This window comes from Pipistrellus hanaki (assembly GCF_964339955.1).
Source record: "Pipistrellus hanaki genome assembly, chromosome: 4".
NCBI classification, from domain to species: domain Eukaryota; kingdom Metazoa; phylum Chordata; class Mammalia; order Chiroptera; family Vespertilionidae; genus Pipistrellus; species Pipistrellus hanaki.
Genome location: NC_140506.1, coordinates 72,317,554 through 72,333,296, shown reverse-complemented (window position 1 = coordinate 72,333,296; position 15,743 = coordinate 72,317,554). Strand labels below are relative to the sequence as shown.

Here is a 15,743-nt window from a genome sequence, read left to right as displayed (position 1 = left end):
ATTCAGCAAACGTGACGATTTGCTACACATTCTCTCTCTGTATCTCTTTACATGTGTGTAAAATAAATAAATAAATAAATAAATAAATAAATAAATAAATAAAATATATATCCCAACATATGCGGTTTTTTAAAAAATACTCAGGAGGCACCTCATGTCAGTTTATCCCATTATTCCACTAATGGTTAGTTAACTTTGACAATATGGCTAAAGTGGTGTCTGCCAGGTTTATCTACTATAAAGAAACCACTTAATCCTTTGTAATTGATAAAGAATCTTTAGGGAGAAGCTTTGAAACTATGCATTCAAACTTCCATCAACTAGGTTTAATGTGGTAAAATATACATACCATAAAATTTACAATTTTAAACAATTTTAAGTGCACAATTCAGTGGCATTCATTCAGTAAATTCACATTGCTGTGCAACCATCATTACTATCCATCTTCAGAACTTTTCCTCCAGCTTTCTCAAGATATAAGTGACATATAGAAGTTTAGTCACATATAGTGACATCGTAGAAGTTTAAGATGTACAGCACATTGATTTGGTACTTTTATATATTGCTAAATGATCATCACCATAGATTTAGCTAATATCTCCATCATATCATCAACTAATTTTTTTAACATGCACGGATAATTCCTGCCTGAATCTATTACTATAATGATTGCAAATGGTTATTAGCTGGCATTCTAGTGTAAGGAAATTTCAATTTTACAGAAAAAAGTTTTCCCACCTATGTGTGTTTTTATCATCAGCATGGATGCTCATAGATTCTTATTTAGTGTGTAGTTTTTATTATCCTATTCATTTGATGCACAGTTGTCCCAGTGAGATTACCTCTCTCCTCCTCCTCCCTTTTTCCTCTCCCCTCTCCCCAGGCACCACCACCATTCGGTTTGCTCTTGTGTTCTTTTGACACATCCTTGTCATTTTGTGAGCATTTTTTTTTTTGGCTTAACTATATGTTCCTCGTATTTTTTGCCTTACCATTGAATCAGCCAACTCTCCAAGGATCCCTGGGTTCTGCTTTTACAGAGCAATAGTATTTAGAAACCAACATCTGGGAGATAAGAAAAATGCTATGCTCTGGGCTAGTGGCCGGGCCTTTGGTGCATTTTGGTCACCAGAGGGCAGTACTTCTCAGAAAAACAATGCAAAAGACCCAGAATCTGGATAGGGCTGGGCAGGCCATGCTTCCTGATGGAGGTGTCTCTAGTTCTCTTTCCAAAAAAGAGAAACACACACACACACACACACACACACACACACTCACACTCACACTCACACTCACACAGAAACAAACAAAAAGAGGGAAACACAAGCCCCATACCACTTGCTTACCACCATTCCAATGTATAAAGACACTCCTGTCGCCCTACCTGGTTTGGCTCAGTGGATAGAGCATCGACCTGAGGATTGAAAGGTGCTGGATTCGATTTTGGATCCCAGATTCGATTTTGGTCAAAGGCACATGCTCCAGTTGCGGGCTCAGTCCCCTGTGGAGGGCATGCAGGAAGCAGCCAATCAATGATTCTCTCTCATCATTAATGTTTCTATCTCTTTCTCCCTCTCCCTTTCTCTCTGAAATAATATATATATATATATATATATATATATATATATATATATATATATATATATATATATATTTTTTTTTTTTTTTTAAGACACCTCTATCCTCACCCAGACTGCCCCACCAGTACATGCCTCATCTGACCCCCATCCAATTTCTTCATATCTTTTTTTTCTGCAATCTTCTAAGGGGGCTTAGCTCTGAGGCAGAGAGCAAGAGGGGATGGATATGAGACTTTAGGGAGTTCCTGATTTCTCATCACCCCACCCCACCCTATTTCAAGCACAACTCCGAAAACACAGCTGTGGGTAACAAATACAAGAGGCCCCTTCCTCCTCCAGTGAGGCCCCGCTGGTAGGATACAGCCTCTCAGCTCATTGTCCCTCAGGGGCCTCAGGCCAACTGACTCCCTCCTTCTGGGCCTGGAAGGCAGGAAACCCAGAGGGGAGGGCTTCCACAGGGGCAGGCCACCAAAGTGAGCTTGCAGCCTGTGCTCAGAGTTTCTACCTGCTTCTCTGTTGACTGTCTGTATCTGCCCTCCACCCCCATGTTGATCAGCTCAGAGGAAGTTGTGGGGTAATCTCTTCCCTCCGTTTATTTATTTATTTTTTCACAAGTAAACTAGAATATGAAATACACACACACACACACACACACACACACACACACACACAAATACCAATAGGATATTTCAGCAATTTACATTTATGGTTCAATTGCTTTATTTTATTTATTTACCAGAGGCCTGGTGCATGAAATTTGTGCACTGGGAAGGGGGGGTGTCCCTCAGCCCAGTCTGCACCCTCTCCAATCTGGGACCCCTTGAGGGATGTCCGACTGCTCGTTTAGGCCCAATCCCAATCCAGGACTGCTGGCTCCCAACTGCTCACCTGCCTGCCTTCCTGATTGCCCCTAACGGCTTCTGCTGCCAGCCTATTCACCCCCTTACCACTCCCATGCCAGCCTGATTTATGTCTAACTGCTCCCCTGCCAGCCTGTTTGTCCCAACTTCCCTCCTCTGCCAGCCTGGTCACACCTAACTGCCCTCCCCTGCAGGGTTGATCACCCCCAACTGCCCTCTCTTACAGGCCTGGTGCCTCCCAACTGCCCCCTCTTGCTTGCCTGATCACTCACAACTGTCCTCCCTTGCAGGCCTGGTCCCTCCCAACTACCCTCCCCTGCTGGCCATCTTGTGTCCACATGGGGGCAGAATCTTTGACTACATGGGAGCAGCCATTTTGTGTGTTGGAGTGATGGTCAATCTGCATATTATTCTCTTATTAGATAGGATTTCATCTTTTCCTTTCTTTTTTCTTTTTTGTGGTTCAATTACTTTACAGGCATGCATTTACAATTGAGTACATACTTCTACCCTAGGAATTAAGTGCCATTAATTTTTGTATTTCTCTTTCCCTCTGGAAGGAGTTTTACCCAGGCCTGGCAGAACAGGGCATTGTAAATGCTGACCCTGTCCGTCCTTCTCTACTCTCTCCCACCAGGACTGCTGCAGTAGCCTCCTGACCCTTGACTCCAGTCAAGACTTCCAGGAAGAGCTAACCGGATTATTCACCTGATTCAGACCCCCCTGTGGTGCTTCTCCACCTCAGAGTACAACCCAACCTCTCAGCCCGCACCTTCAGGATCCTCCCCAGCCCTCCAAACTGCCACTCTTTTTTTTTTTTTTTTTTTATAAGGTATTTATTAATGATGTCGAAGGCAAGGTTTTTCTTTTTCTTTTCTTTTTTAAAAAAATATATTTTATTGATTTCCTACAGAAATGAAGGGAGAGAGATAGCTAGAAACATTGACAAGAGAGAAACACGGATCAGCTGCCTCCTGCACATCCACCACAGGGGATGTGCCCGCAACCAAGATACATGCCCTTGACCGGGATGGAACCTGGGACCCTTCAGTCTGCAGGCCAACACTCTATCCACTGAGCCAAACCGACTTTGGCTAAACTGCCACTCTTGCTCCTCCAACCCCACCCCCCCAATCTGAAGCTCCAGCAACTCTGAGCTCAAATTGCCCCTCCCCCGCCCATCCAGTGTCCTGTCTACACCTCTATTAGCTGCCTCTACCTAAACTGACCTCCCCTCCTATCTTCCATAACGTCGGGCAGCAGATCAAAATTTGCCAGCTCCTAATGATACCTCTTCCTGCTCTTACTTGGAATAAGCGACCTGCCTTCTCCAATAAAATTCTCCCCACCCTCCAATCCAGGCCTTTCTCTTGGCCTCCCCCATCCACCGGGGACAGCTCAGCTCCCTCAGCGGGCTATGAGGACAGGGCCAACAAAGGGTGGGAGTAGAAAGGGCTGAGAAATTATGATTGACCAGGCCGCCAGGTCACACTTCCCAGATTTTAACATGAATACAAATCAGTTGGGGAGGGAGTGTAAAACCAGATTCTGACCCTGTGGTTCGGGTGGGGCTGAGAGCCTGCATTGCTAACAAGCTCCAGGTGATGCCCATGCTGCCGCACCGGGTGCCAGTTTGAGCAGCAAGAGCCTCGCTGACTGGATTGGCCGAGGTGGGGGGGGCAGCTGGGAGCCCAGGTGTGGGTGGCCATCCTCCAGGCTATAAGAGGGCAGGCGGGGCTGCCCAGCAGTTACTGGAGGGAGTGTGTGTAGGTGTCATGGCGCTGAGCTACGGGCTTTTCGTCTGCTTTCTGCTCTGGGGAGGCACGGAGCTGTGCTGCTCCCAGCCCATATTGCAGAGGGGGACCCGCCGCGTTGTGGTGGAGTGCCTGGAGGCCCAGCTCCTGGTCACTGTCAGCAAAGACCTCTTTGGCACCGGGAAGCTCATCAGGCCTGCAGACCTCACCCTGGGCCCCGAGGACTGTGAGCCCCTGGACTCTGTGGACACCGATGAGGTGGTCAGGTTTGAGGTTGGGCTACATGAGTGTGGCAACAGCCTGCAGGTGAGGCTTGGCCTGGCATGGGTGGGAGGACCCGGGAGAGGTGGCTCCCAGTGCGGAGTGTGGCTTCAGAGACAATGCAGCGGGGACTAGGGCAGCTCCCTTTCACTTGTGGGGTGGGAGGAGGAGCAGCTGAGGCCTAAAGCTGGGCTGGGAGGAGGAGGAGGGAGGGATGAGGTTGGGGAGTGGGGGAGGTGATGGCTCCTGCCTTTAGCTGGCCAAATTAGGTAGGTGGGTGGAGTCCAGAGGGCAGTGCATTTTAGGTCAGACTGGGGAGTGAGGGCGTAATGTGGGAGGCATGTTCAGGAGAACGAGTTGTCCAGGCCAGACCTCTCCCCTAAAATGGGGGGGTTAGTAAGTCCTCAATGTCATGAATAGGTTCTGTGCCTTTCAACAATATGGCCTATAATGAAACCAATTTTACGACAGGCAAATTGAATTAATGCTATAATGAAACTGCTATCCTCAGAGTAGAGGGGACCTTCCAGCAAGGCAGGACCCTAGCTGGTCCACAATCCCCTGAACTCATTCTCCTTCATGGAGAACCTGTCCTCCCTCCATCATGGGGCTCCCACTTCTGCCCACCCAGCTCTGGACTGGGATCTCGGTAGTTGGCTGGGGCGGGACAAGCCCAGCCCCTGGAGGCATCCACCTGGAGCTCCCGCTTTAGGTGTGGTTCCCAGGGTTTGCCTTGAAGACTCCTGGGCCCTTGTGTCCCTGGGGAGAGGGCTGGGAAGCCAGCTAGATGTGGCAGTTATTTAAGGAATTAGTCTAGTTTAGTAACTCTCCAATCCTTGCATTAGATTCAGCTGTTAAAACTAAGCTGGGGCTTTTAGAACTCCCGGTTCCCATATCCCAAACCAGAACAGAAAGGGGAGCCAGACCTCAGTATCTCAGATCCCAGAGGACTCCACTAGCCTGACAAGTGCAGAGTTTCCCGCGATTGGTTTCCCAGTCCCGCCTGATAAGGATCACCTGGGGTCAGGGCTGCTTGGGAATGACTCCCGTGCCTTTCCACAGCCCACACGTGGTTCACTCCCCTGCTGCCCTGAAAATCTTGTGAACATTCTCACTTTGCAATGGGCCCCACAAACTATGCAGCTGGTCTGCTGGGCACTCTTTAATAGAAAGCTAGGGCTCTATTGGGGTTGGGTGGGCCAGGCAATCACTTGGGCCCCAGGTGACCTCCTGAAAAGCTGATGAGAAGCTGCAAATTGCTCCAGTGGCACCTGCCTGTACTCTTCCTGCCTCAGGCAGCCCCCGAACCCACTTGGCTTTCTGTGGAATAAGTCAGAAGAGGCAGGGCACCTGGTGCTAACTGAGCTCCACAGGGAACTTAACAAGGAGCAGATGTGGGCCTAGGAACCACGCTCTCCCTGGGTCCCAGCAGAGCAGGCTTTGGGTCCGGGCCTGTGTTCTCCGGCCTCCGTTGGGCTCCCCTCCCTGCTCCCTGGCCCAGGTGGGCCCAGCTCTGGCAGGTGAAGCTGGTGGGGTTGACCCTCCCCTTTCCTTCAGGTGACCGAGGACGCCTTGGTGTACAGCACCTTCCTGCTCCACACCCCCCGCCCCGTGGGAAACCTGTCCATCGTGAGGACCAACCGCGTGGAGGTGCCCATAGAATGCCGCTTCCCCAGGTCAGTGTGGGGGGTGCCAAGGCCCCTTGGCGATCCCGTCGGCCTCCCAGCAGCATCTGGCAGCATGGCTGCAAGAAGGTGGACGTGCATGGGCTGTGGTCACTGCCCTCAGCCCTGGGTGGAGTCAGGGGCCCCCTGAGCATCTGAACTGCAGCTGGGCCATCGCTGCCCCTGGGCGAAAGCTGTCCAGGCCCCCCTTGGAGTTGAGAACACTTTTTCAATAGTGTAGGGGGAGGTCCCAAGCTCTGACCAACACATCTGGCTGTTTCCCTGTGGTTTAACCCAGTCCACCTGTGTGGGTGGGGGAAGCCCCTCAAGCCCTGAGCACTAAGCAGTGCCCGTGAACTTTGGCGCTGCAGTGTGAGAAGAGGGTGGCTGTGGCTTATCACACAACACAGGTCCTGTGCTGGGCTGAGTGCAGAGTGTGTAGGTCTTAATCCCTGTCCTCCCCTCTGGGGGAAGCTCGGGGAGGATGGTGCTGATACCACGAGGGTACAGGGGTGAGCATGCACAGGGAGAGAGGTCAAGGGAGGAGTTCCCAGAACAAGATTCCGGATGGGGCCTTGGGACAGGTGAGGCTGAGACAGTCTAGGGCTAGGCAGAGCCACAGACACCCCCGGGGAGGGCAGTGAGTCACTAGTTGAGGCTACAGCCTGGGGGCCTGGTGCCTGTGGCTTAATAAAGGGAGGGGGACAGATGGGTTCTGAAGGGCAGAGATGCAGTGAAGGTGTTCAGGCTCAGTTTGCAGGTGCCCCTCCCCAAGAATGAGAACTGATTCTTCAACCTGGAAGGTCCTCTGATAGCTGGTAGGAGAGACATGTGGGAGCTGGTGGGACCAGCTGGGGATGAGAGAAGACTGACCTGTGGCAGCTGACTTGAGAGAGCTAAGGAGAGCTGGAGGAGCTGGTGCCTGATGATGTTGGGTGAGGGAGATGGAGTCACCAAGGGCAGGAAGAGAATTGAAACCAGAGAGAATTGAAGCCTTGCTGGGATCATGGCCATCTCTCACTTCAAAATAGCTCTGCTTGGGACTGAACGGAGCATGTTGGCTCACCCGGCCTGATGTCTGCAGACCGTGGGGAGGCTTGCCTCGGGCTGAGATACCTTATCCTAGCTCCAGTTAGCGGAGGTCTGGTTCTTGAAGTAGCCTTTCCCATGAGATCCCCCTGGGGTCAGCGGGGCAGATGTCTTGAGACACCTGACTGCTTCCAGGGACTTCCTGTCTCGGTTTAGGCTCAGTATCTCACTAGCTTCTCAAGAACCAGATGCCTGCGTCCCCCGCCTGCTGCTTCTTGGTCCGGAAGGAAGGATGTCTGGTCTAATTAGCATATTACGCTTTTATAATTATAGATTGTTTAGTGAACTTTGGTGCATTGCTAAAAATCCTGACCTAAGAGCAAGGTCAAGCATGCACACGTGTTAGGGAAGTGGATTTAAAAGATTGCCTCAAGTCCTGGCCGGTGTGGCTCAGTTGGTTGAGGTTATCCCTTGCACAAAAAGGTTGCTGATTTGATTCTGGTCAGGGCACATGCCTGGGTTTAGGGCTCCAACCCCAGAAGGGAGTATGCAGGAGGCAAGTGACCAATGTTTTTCTCTCCCCCCGCCCTCTGCAGTCCCCTCTCAAGTCAATAAAAACATATTTATATATAAAAAAGAACCAGAGAACTACCTGCATCAGTCTCTGAGGACTTCTTCACTAGGACTGGCCTCAAGAATCCTGAGTAGTAGAGAGGGACTGAGCCTCCCAGGTGAACCTTAACAAGGAGCAGATGTGGGTCTAGAAACCAAAGTAACAGATGGCTGCCTCCCAGCTGTAGCTCAGATGTCCTCGTGGCTGGGAGGAACCACTCACCCATGTTGAGTTCAGGAGGTTAAGGGACAGGCTCAGACTTCATGTGTCTGTTTAGCTTCCTTGACTAGCTGTCTGGCTGGGTCACAGCTAAAGACTTCGCAATGAGGTGGAAGTGAGACCCCCTCTAATGTGGAGCCATATGGGGTGAGCCCCATGACAAGTAGCTCCTGTTCTCTTCCCAGGCAGGGCAACGTGAGCAGCCACGGCATACTCCCCACCTGGGTGCCCTTCAGAACCACAGTGTTCTCGGAGGAGAAGCTGGTTTTCTCCTTGTACCTGATGGAGGGTAAGCAAGGAGGGCTGGTGGGGGGAATTGGCGGGAGGAGCTGGCAGGGAGAGGCTCTCACACCTGACTGTGTCCTTCAGAGAACTGGAGCTCTAGGAAGAGGTCCCCCACCTTCCAGCTGGGAGACACAGCCCACCTGCAGGCCGAAGTCCACACTGGCAGCCACGTGCCACTGCGACTGTTCGTGGACCACTGCGTGGCTACCCCGACGCCAAATCGGAATGCCTCCCCTTATCACACCATCGTGGACTTCCATGGGTGAGGGCTGGGCTGCCTCTCTGGGGAACCCTCATACCCATGCCGCCTTCCTCAGCCTTGAACCTCATTCTTCACTCATTCTCTTCAAAGTTGTCTCGTGGATGGCCTCTCCGATGCTTCGTCTGCTTTCAAAGCACCCAGACCGGGGCCGGAGACTCTCCAGTTCACAGTGGATGTGTTCCACTTTGCCAATGACTCCAGAAACATGGTAATTCCTCTTTCTTAATACCCAGAACATTAGGGGTGAGGCCTATCAGGCTTACTCTGATGCTTTGGCTCACTAGTTGTCTCAAGTAATAACTTAATAGCTCTGCCCCCTTCCTAGTACCTCCACAACTTGCCAAGTAGATAAAGCCATGGGCTCTAGAGAGATCTTCAAGGAGAAGGCATGGTTGGCACAGGCCCTTAGGTAGCAAACCCATGAAGGATAGAGACAGAATCAGGGGTCCTAGAAATAGAACAAAGTAGAAGAGGAACCCAGGAGACTTAGCTGACGGTTCAAATAAGATGAGCACCAACAACCGTGGTATTTGGTGACCAGGTCACTGATCTTGTCTTTGCCAAGGTCAGTAGGGCCAGAACCCAGATGATGGGTCGGAGGGTTGAGTAAAGGAGTTGACAAAAGCAGGTGTCAGCTTTCCAGAGGCTTTCTAGAAGGGCAAGGAAAGCAGGTGAGAACTTTTCATACAGCAAAGCATCTTAAACTCGATCATAGGCTTAGATCAGTGACTTTGTGAAACCCAAATGCATCAGCATCGCCTAGAGGGCCTGTTGAACTAGTTTGCTGTGCCCTGCCTCCAGGGTCTGGCTCAGCAGGTCTGGATTGGAGCCTAGAGTCTGCATTGCTGACAAGTCCCCAATGGCTGTTGCTGTGACTCTGGGGGCCACCCCTTCAGAACCACTGAGTGAGAAAGCCCACTTGAAACTAAGGGGATGGAGGGAGTGGGAGCTAAAATGCAGACTGCTCCTGATGACTGAGGTATGGACAGATGGGGCAGGAAGCACAAGTAGAACTGCCTTATAGTCAGACAGTGCTAGTAGATTTTTACAAATAAAATCAAGTAGCTTTTTATTTTTAGAATATATTTTTATTTCAGAAAGGAAGGGAGAGGGAGAGAGAAACATTAGAGAGAATCATTGATCAGCTGCCTCCTACACTCCCCCCTACTGGGGATCTAGCCTGCAACCCAGACATAATGCCCTGACCAGGAATCCAACCATAACCCTCTGGCTCATAGGTTGATGCTCAATCACTGAGCCATGCCAGCTGGGCTCAAGTAGCTTTTAAGCAAGTTAGGAATAGGGGTTGTAAAGTTTGGAATAGCTGATCAGGAGGGAGAAGGGATTAAAACAGAGGTTCTAAACTCTAGCTCTATACAGATCCCCTGGAAAGTGATTATGATACTTGCATATATTTCCATATAGTTTCACTTAATGGGGGGGGGAGGGGGAGAGGGGAGAGGTTGGCCTCGCCTTTTCCAACATCTTATAAAAATTAAGCTGAAAGAATCTTATAGCAAACACCTATGTACCTACCATCTAGGTTCTACCATTAATGTTTTACTATATCATCCATCCTCTTGTCTATCTTGTTTTACTTGAAAATGCATCAAAAGCCACTTAAGCTCCCCGAGACTCTAATAAACAGCCAGGTTAGCAAACCACTGAACCAGAGGCTCAAAAGCTGGGAGGCCTCAGGGGCAAGCAGTGTGAATTTGTAGAAGAGTATGTTGCTGCTCCCTCACCTCGCCCAGAGTTCTGTTCTCAGAACAGTAGTTGATACAGACTGGTAGATAGCAGGAGGGGCAGGCAAGAAAGCTGTTAGTGTGATGTCCCGAAGCTTCTGATGGCAGGTCCTAGATTGAACGGGGATAAAGGAGAACAGACTTTGAGAAAGGGTCCTGGTCCCCCCCTTGTGGGTCATAGGCTAGAGCCATGGTTGGCAAACTGCGGCTCTCAATCCACACGTGGCTCTTTGGCCCCTTGAGTGTGGCTCTTCCACAAAATACCACGGCCTGGTTGAGTCTATTTTGAAGAAGTGGCGTTAGAAGAAGTTTAAGTTTAAAAAATTTGGCTCTCAAAAGAAATTTCAATCGTTGTACTGTTGGATATTTGGCTCTGTTGACTGATGAGTTTGCCGACCACTGGGCTAGAGGATCCTTTTGGGGATAGGGAATTGAGGTTGACTTCAGAAGTGGTTCAGTGGGGAGGACGGGCCTAAGATTTTATACAGGTGGTCGCCTGAGCTGGTATCTGCATCTCCAGGGATAGGGAGGTACTAAGAGACAGGAAGACAATGCTGATCAGTGGCAGGTAGCCCAAGCTCGGGAGTGCTCTCCCTCAAAGATGGGCTGTATGGCCCGGCTGACTGTGGCCATGGCAAAGGAGAGAAGGAACAGCTTATTCAGGAGCTAATGGGGAACCACCCTAAAATCTTAGGCTCCAGTTAGCATCTGAAAAAATGTACTGAGAAGAAGCTGAGGATAAAAACAGTTCCCTCCTGGAATAGGGACTCTAGGCCCCAGAACTTTTCTGTGGTGGGTGGGCCGATAGAAGTGCCTCCTGCCTTGTTTCTGAAATGGTTTCCCTGCCTGTATACTTGGCCACTAGGTGGTGGCCAAGGTTTGTGGCTCTGCAAAAGGCTTTGGAGAGAAGGTGATAGAATTTCCATGCCCTTGCAGGGTTAGCAGGGGCTGTTGATGTGCCACGAAGAGTATATAATAGGACCTCTGGCTAAGAGGTCCTTGGCTTTGTCCAAATTTTACCTACCCCAGGTGGTCTGGGGGATAATGGCCCCTTTGGGCTAGATTCCTGGCCCTAGCCCCAAGGTTCTGACTTAATGGGCCGAGGTTGGGCATGCTTGGTGATTAGACAATTTTGGGGAAGGCTGGGAAGTTAGAGATGATGGGCTCCAATTGAGAATCCAATTTGCTACTTGCTCTGTAGTTTTAGACAAGTTCTTCTCTGACCTTCTGTGGCCCATCTCTAAAATGTAGCTCTTCTACCTCTCCTCCCAAGGGTTAAGCTTTATATAAGAAATAACTTATTAAAGTCACTGATACAACTTAGAGCTCCCCTAGTAATAACTGCTTTTACTTCCAGATATATATCACCTGCCATCTGAAGGTCACTTCAGCCGACCACGTCCCAGACCAACTAAACAAAGCCTGTTCCTTCAGCAAGTCTTCCAACAGGTGAAGAGATGGGATTGGACATGGCTGGGGTAGAAAACCTGATTAACTACCCTTGTGTCTATTTCTCAACACGTATTATCAGCAAACTGCTTCTTGCAGGCAACCCAGTCATCTAATCCTCTTGACTTTCCCTCTCAGCTGGTCCCCAGTAGAAGGCACTGCTGATATCTGTCACTGCTGTAACAAGGGCAGCTGTGGCAGTCGTTCCAGGAGACTGGCGGGACAGCGACAAGAGTCTGCTTCCCGCAGGCGCAGGCATGGTAGGTCTTAAGTTGGCCACAGGGCTATTGCTCTCCTCATGGTCTAAGGTACTTGCTGTCATTTTAGGGTGACATTCTTTCCCCTTATCCCCCATTTAAAGATGTTTACTCCGAGGGATGCAATTTTGAGCTTTCTTTTAACAAAATATATTTTTATTGCTATCAGAGCAGAAGGGAGAGGGAGAGAGAGATAGAAACATCAATGATGACAGAGAATCATTAATCAGCTGCCTTCTGCATGCCCCCTACTAGGGATCAAGCCTGCAACCTGGGCATGTGCCCTTGACTGGAATCAAGCCTAGAACTCTTTAGTCCAACTGGCTAGGGCTTGAGCTTTCTTGATTAAAACAAAACCTAGTTCAACCCACTGAGGCAAGGCAAAACCCTTAACCCGATTCCTGGTGAGGGACAAAGGTGACCCTTGGGTGTCTCATCTTTCAGTGACAGAAGAGGCAGATGTCACAGTGGGGCCACTGATCTTCTTGGAGAAGACTGCTACCCCTGACATGGAGGAGTCGACCTCTTCTCTCACCTCTTTGATGCTGGGGTTAGTCCTAGCGATGGTGGCTTTCCTGACTCTGGCCAACATTGTTCTGGGTCTTGCCAAGTGGCGTCGGGCTGCTTTCCACCCTGTGAAGTGACCTGTGTATGCTTCCCAATAAAAGAAGTGTTTGCAAAACATTCAAACCTGTAAATAATTTTGTGAGTTTATTTAAGCCAAACTGTCGACAATTGCCAGGAAGCAATATCTCAACAGAATGGTGGTTTCTCGTCTATTTTCATACATTGAATTCAAAGGAAGGGATGTAGGTAGATCACATGAAATCCATTGGTGATAGATTAGAGAGATGGGAGAAAACAAAGGGGGAGGGGGGTGATTGGATAAAAAGTAAAACTATAGACACTTACTTAGGTGGGTGCAGGAACAATTAACATAACAACGAAGGAATTTGTGGTACCTGTCCTGGCACCCAGGCACATTAGGTTGAGCCCCAAGAGGTTTGTAAAAAGGGAAGTTAACAAGTTTACCCAGACATCTCAAGGATGTTATTATAAATGCAAAAAGACAAGCTCAACAAAGGTTGACCTTGTCAGTGAAGATACAGGTCTAGGATGTAACTACCCACCATTATTTTAGTTAAAAGGTTTACTTCAGACCATCCTTTGTGGTTACTTTAGGTCTCTGAGTTTGCAAGCCTTCCCTGAGCTTGTCAAGTTAGCAGGTGCTAGATCAGCAAAGTGGGAGCCATGGGTGTGGAAGGAGGAGAGAACAGGGAGAACCTGGGCCCCGGAGGAGGATGGAGTAGAGAGGGAGTAGGGCTGGTGAAAAGGAGCCACTAAAGGGTCTGAGTGCCCTGGATGGACCATGCCTGTTAGGAAAACCAGCTGAAGCAGCAGAGAGCATGGCCTGGAGGCGGAGAGAAAGCCAGCCTGTCTCCTCGCCACCACGGGCGTGGCAGGTCCCTTCAGTTGCAGGACGGGAATGTCGAGGCTGGGTGAGGAGAGCACATGGGATCCTGGTTCGTGCAGCAGGACTCTCAGCGCCAGATGCTTGTCTCTCAAGCACCCAGCTCTACCCCTGACGGAGCCTGTTTACTGCAGCTTAGCAACATGATCCTGTTTCAGATGAGGAAGTTCTCCACTTCAGGGTTGTTGTGAGGATTAATGTGAAACGTGGTGTCCAGCATGTGCTCAATCCAAGCTGTTTTATAAGCAAAGGCTACTCCCAGGACACCCCGGGGACCGTCCCTGCCTTAACAACACCCATTACTTGCCCTCATGCTCCTGGATGTTGCAACACCTTGGGAACTCTTCTCTCGTTCAACTTCTGTTGTCTTCGGCAGAAAGAGGAAGTAGATGTGCCTGGGGTGGAGAGGAAGGGTGACTAGGAATTGACCTGAAAGTTAGCCCAAACTCAGTTCCAGATGGCCTCAACTGGGCAGGAAGCTGGCCCTGGGCAGGCCCAAGAGGCAGCCTCCAGCAGTGATGTCAGAGGGTCCTGCCTCCCTCCATAAGGAACTTGAGAGGGAAAGGGAGGGAGATGGCTGAGGATGGTCAGTTGTCTTTCATTGCTTACAGCTGCCCCTTCCGCTGGTGTTTGGGGTGGCTTCATGTTCTATCCTGTGACACTCAGTGAACTAACACTTTTTGTGCAGGTTTAAAACTTTGCCTTTGCTGTCAGGGAGAAAAAAAGGGATGAGGTATGTTAGGACAAGAGAGGGGAAAAAAAGTCATGATCATGCAAATACAAAATGAAAATGAGTCAAAGATTTTGTTTTAACTCATGCACTGAGGGAAACTAAGATGTAAATAACTGGTTCAAAGGAAATTGCAAATAACATTTATATAAAAGGCAATCAGGAATGCAGAGATGAATTTGCTGATAGATGCACAAATAGCTTCTCCCACAGGCAGAAATTGAAATTGATTGCATCTCTAAGGACACAATCATTTGCAAACATTTGCATTACTATAGATTTTCTACAATTTACAGAATTGTAAAATATCTTAGACAAAGACTAGGAAATGCACAGACTCTTATGGAATCAGATAACCTGAAAGAGCTGGAGAACACCCAGTAATATTTTTGCTTATTTCAAAGACTTTTCACAAATTTTCCTCACAGGTTACAGGTATTTTTAGTGATGGATTCTAAGCCGCTCCTAAGGGCTAATGGAGGTTTTCATGGAAAGGTTGGATACCACCAGAAAGATAAAACTCTGTCTCCCAAAAGGCTTCTCTCCCTCAGGCGTTAGGGTAAAAAGCCTGGTTTTGTTGTGGGCGACCCGCAAATGACGACCACCAGTCAGCCAAATTGGAATTTAGGAAGCCTTTATTATGAACTCGAGTCCACGGTCACGTCTCAACTGACACAGCAGCGAGCAACGAGAGCCCCAACCCACTCTAAGCATGTTACTTTTATCCCTGTCTTAGGGATGCCTGGCAGATTATGATTGGCTAAAAGTTTTAACAAAGAAACGTCAGTTATAAGTTATAGAAAAAATCCACTAGTACAGTAACATTTAAAGTTTATACAACACCTGGGATGGGGGGTTATTTTCAGCTTAAGCAGTCTCAATCACATGAAATCCATTGGTGATAGATTAGAGAGATGTTTGACCTGGTTTGGTCTGTTTGTCCTGCCTTGCGGCTACTGGAAACAAGACATGCCTGCCTGGGGGTTGAGCCTTGCAACAGAACTATTTTATGACTAAAAGTTATGCTACATTCTTTGTTGTGGGTCTGGTTGCTCGCACCTTCCCTGGCCTGGAGTCCTGCCTCGACAGGGTCTTGCTAGCCATCTGGACCCCCACCTCCACTGGGTCTTGCCGGCCACAACAGTTTGTCCACACACTAGAATCGATCCCTTCTCTTGAGCAACTCTAGATCCCAAACCAGGGTGCCAGAGCACTTATAACTGGAACACTATCTGGGGATGAGGGGGATACAGGTCCACTGTGACTAGTGTAAAAGCAAGCTCCTTTGGTGAATTCACTGAGTGCAGTTCATTTTGGATTTGCCGCAAGGAAACTAGCAAGGATGAGCCAGTTCAAAGCGTGTTCCATGGGGCAGGACTTACAAAAGACGATTCCTTTGCAGGGGTCTTCAAACTACGGCCCGCGGGCCACATGCGGCCCGCAGAGGAGTCTGATCCGGCCCGCCAGGTTTTTTGGGCAGTGAGCGCAGCCGAGGTGTTACAGTAGGAATTAGTAGTTCATATAGTCCGGCCCTCCAGCTCTCTGAGGGACCGTGATCTGGCCC

General features: G+C 49.3%; 1 protein-coding gene across 1 annotated transcript; it reads left to right on the top strand.

Moving 5' to 3' along the window:
• Positions 1-4,215: 4,215 nt before the first annotated feature.
• ZP3 (zona pellucida glycoprotein 3) lies at positions 4,216-12,622 on the top strand (the record flags this gene model as incomplete). The annotated part of the gene is made up of 8 exons (XM_084882156.1): positions 4,216-4,500; positions 6,013-6,135; positions 8,170-8,269; positions 8,350-8,527; positions 8,618-8,735; positions 11,630-11,721; positions 11,860-11,981; positions 12,423-12,622. The coding sequence occupies 8 exons, from the start codon at positions 4,216-4,218 to the stop codon at positions 12,620-12,622; spliced, it is 1,218 nt and encodes a 405-aa protein (XP_084738282.1).
• Positions 12,623-15,743: the final 3,121 nt, after the last annotated feature.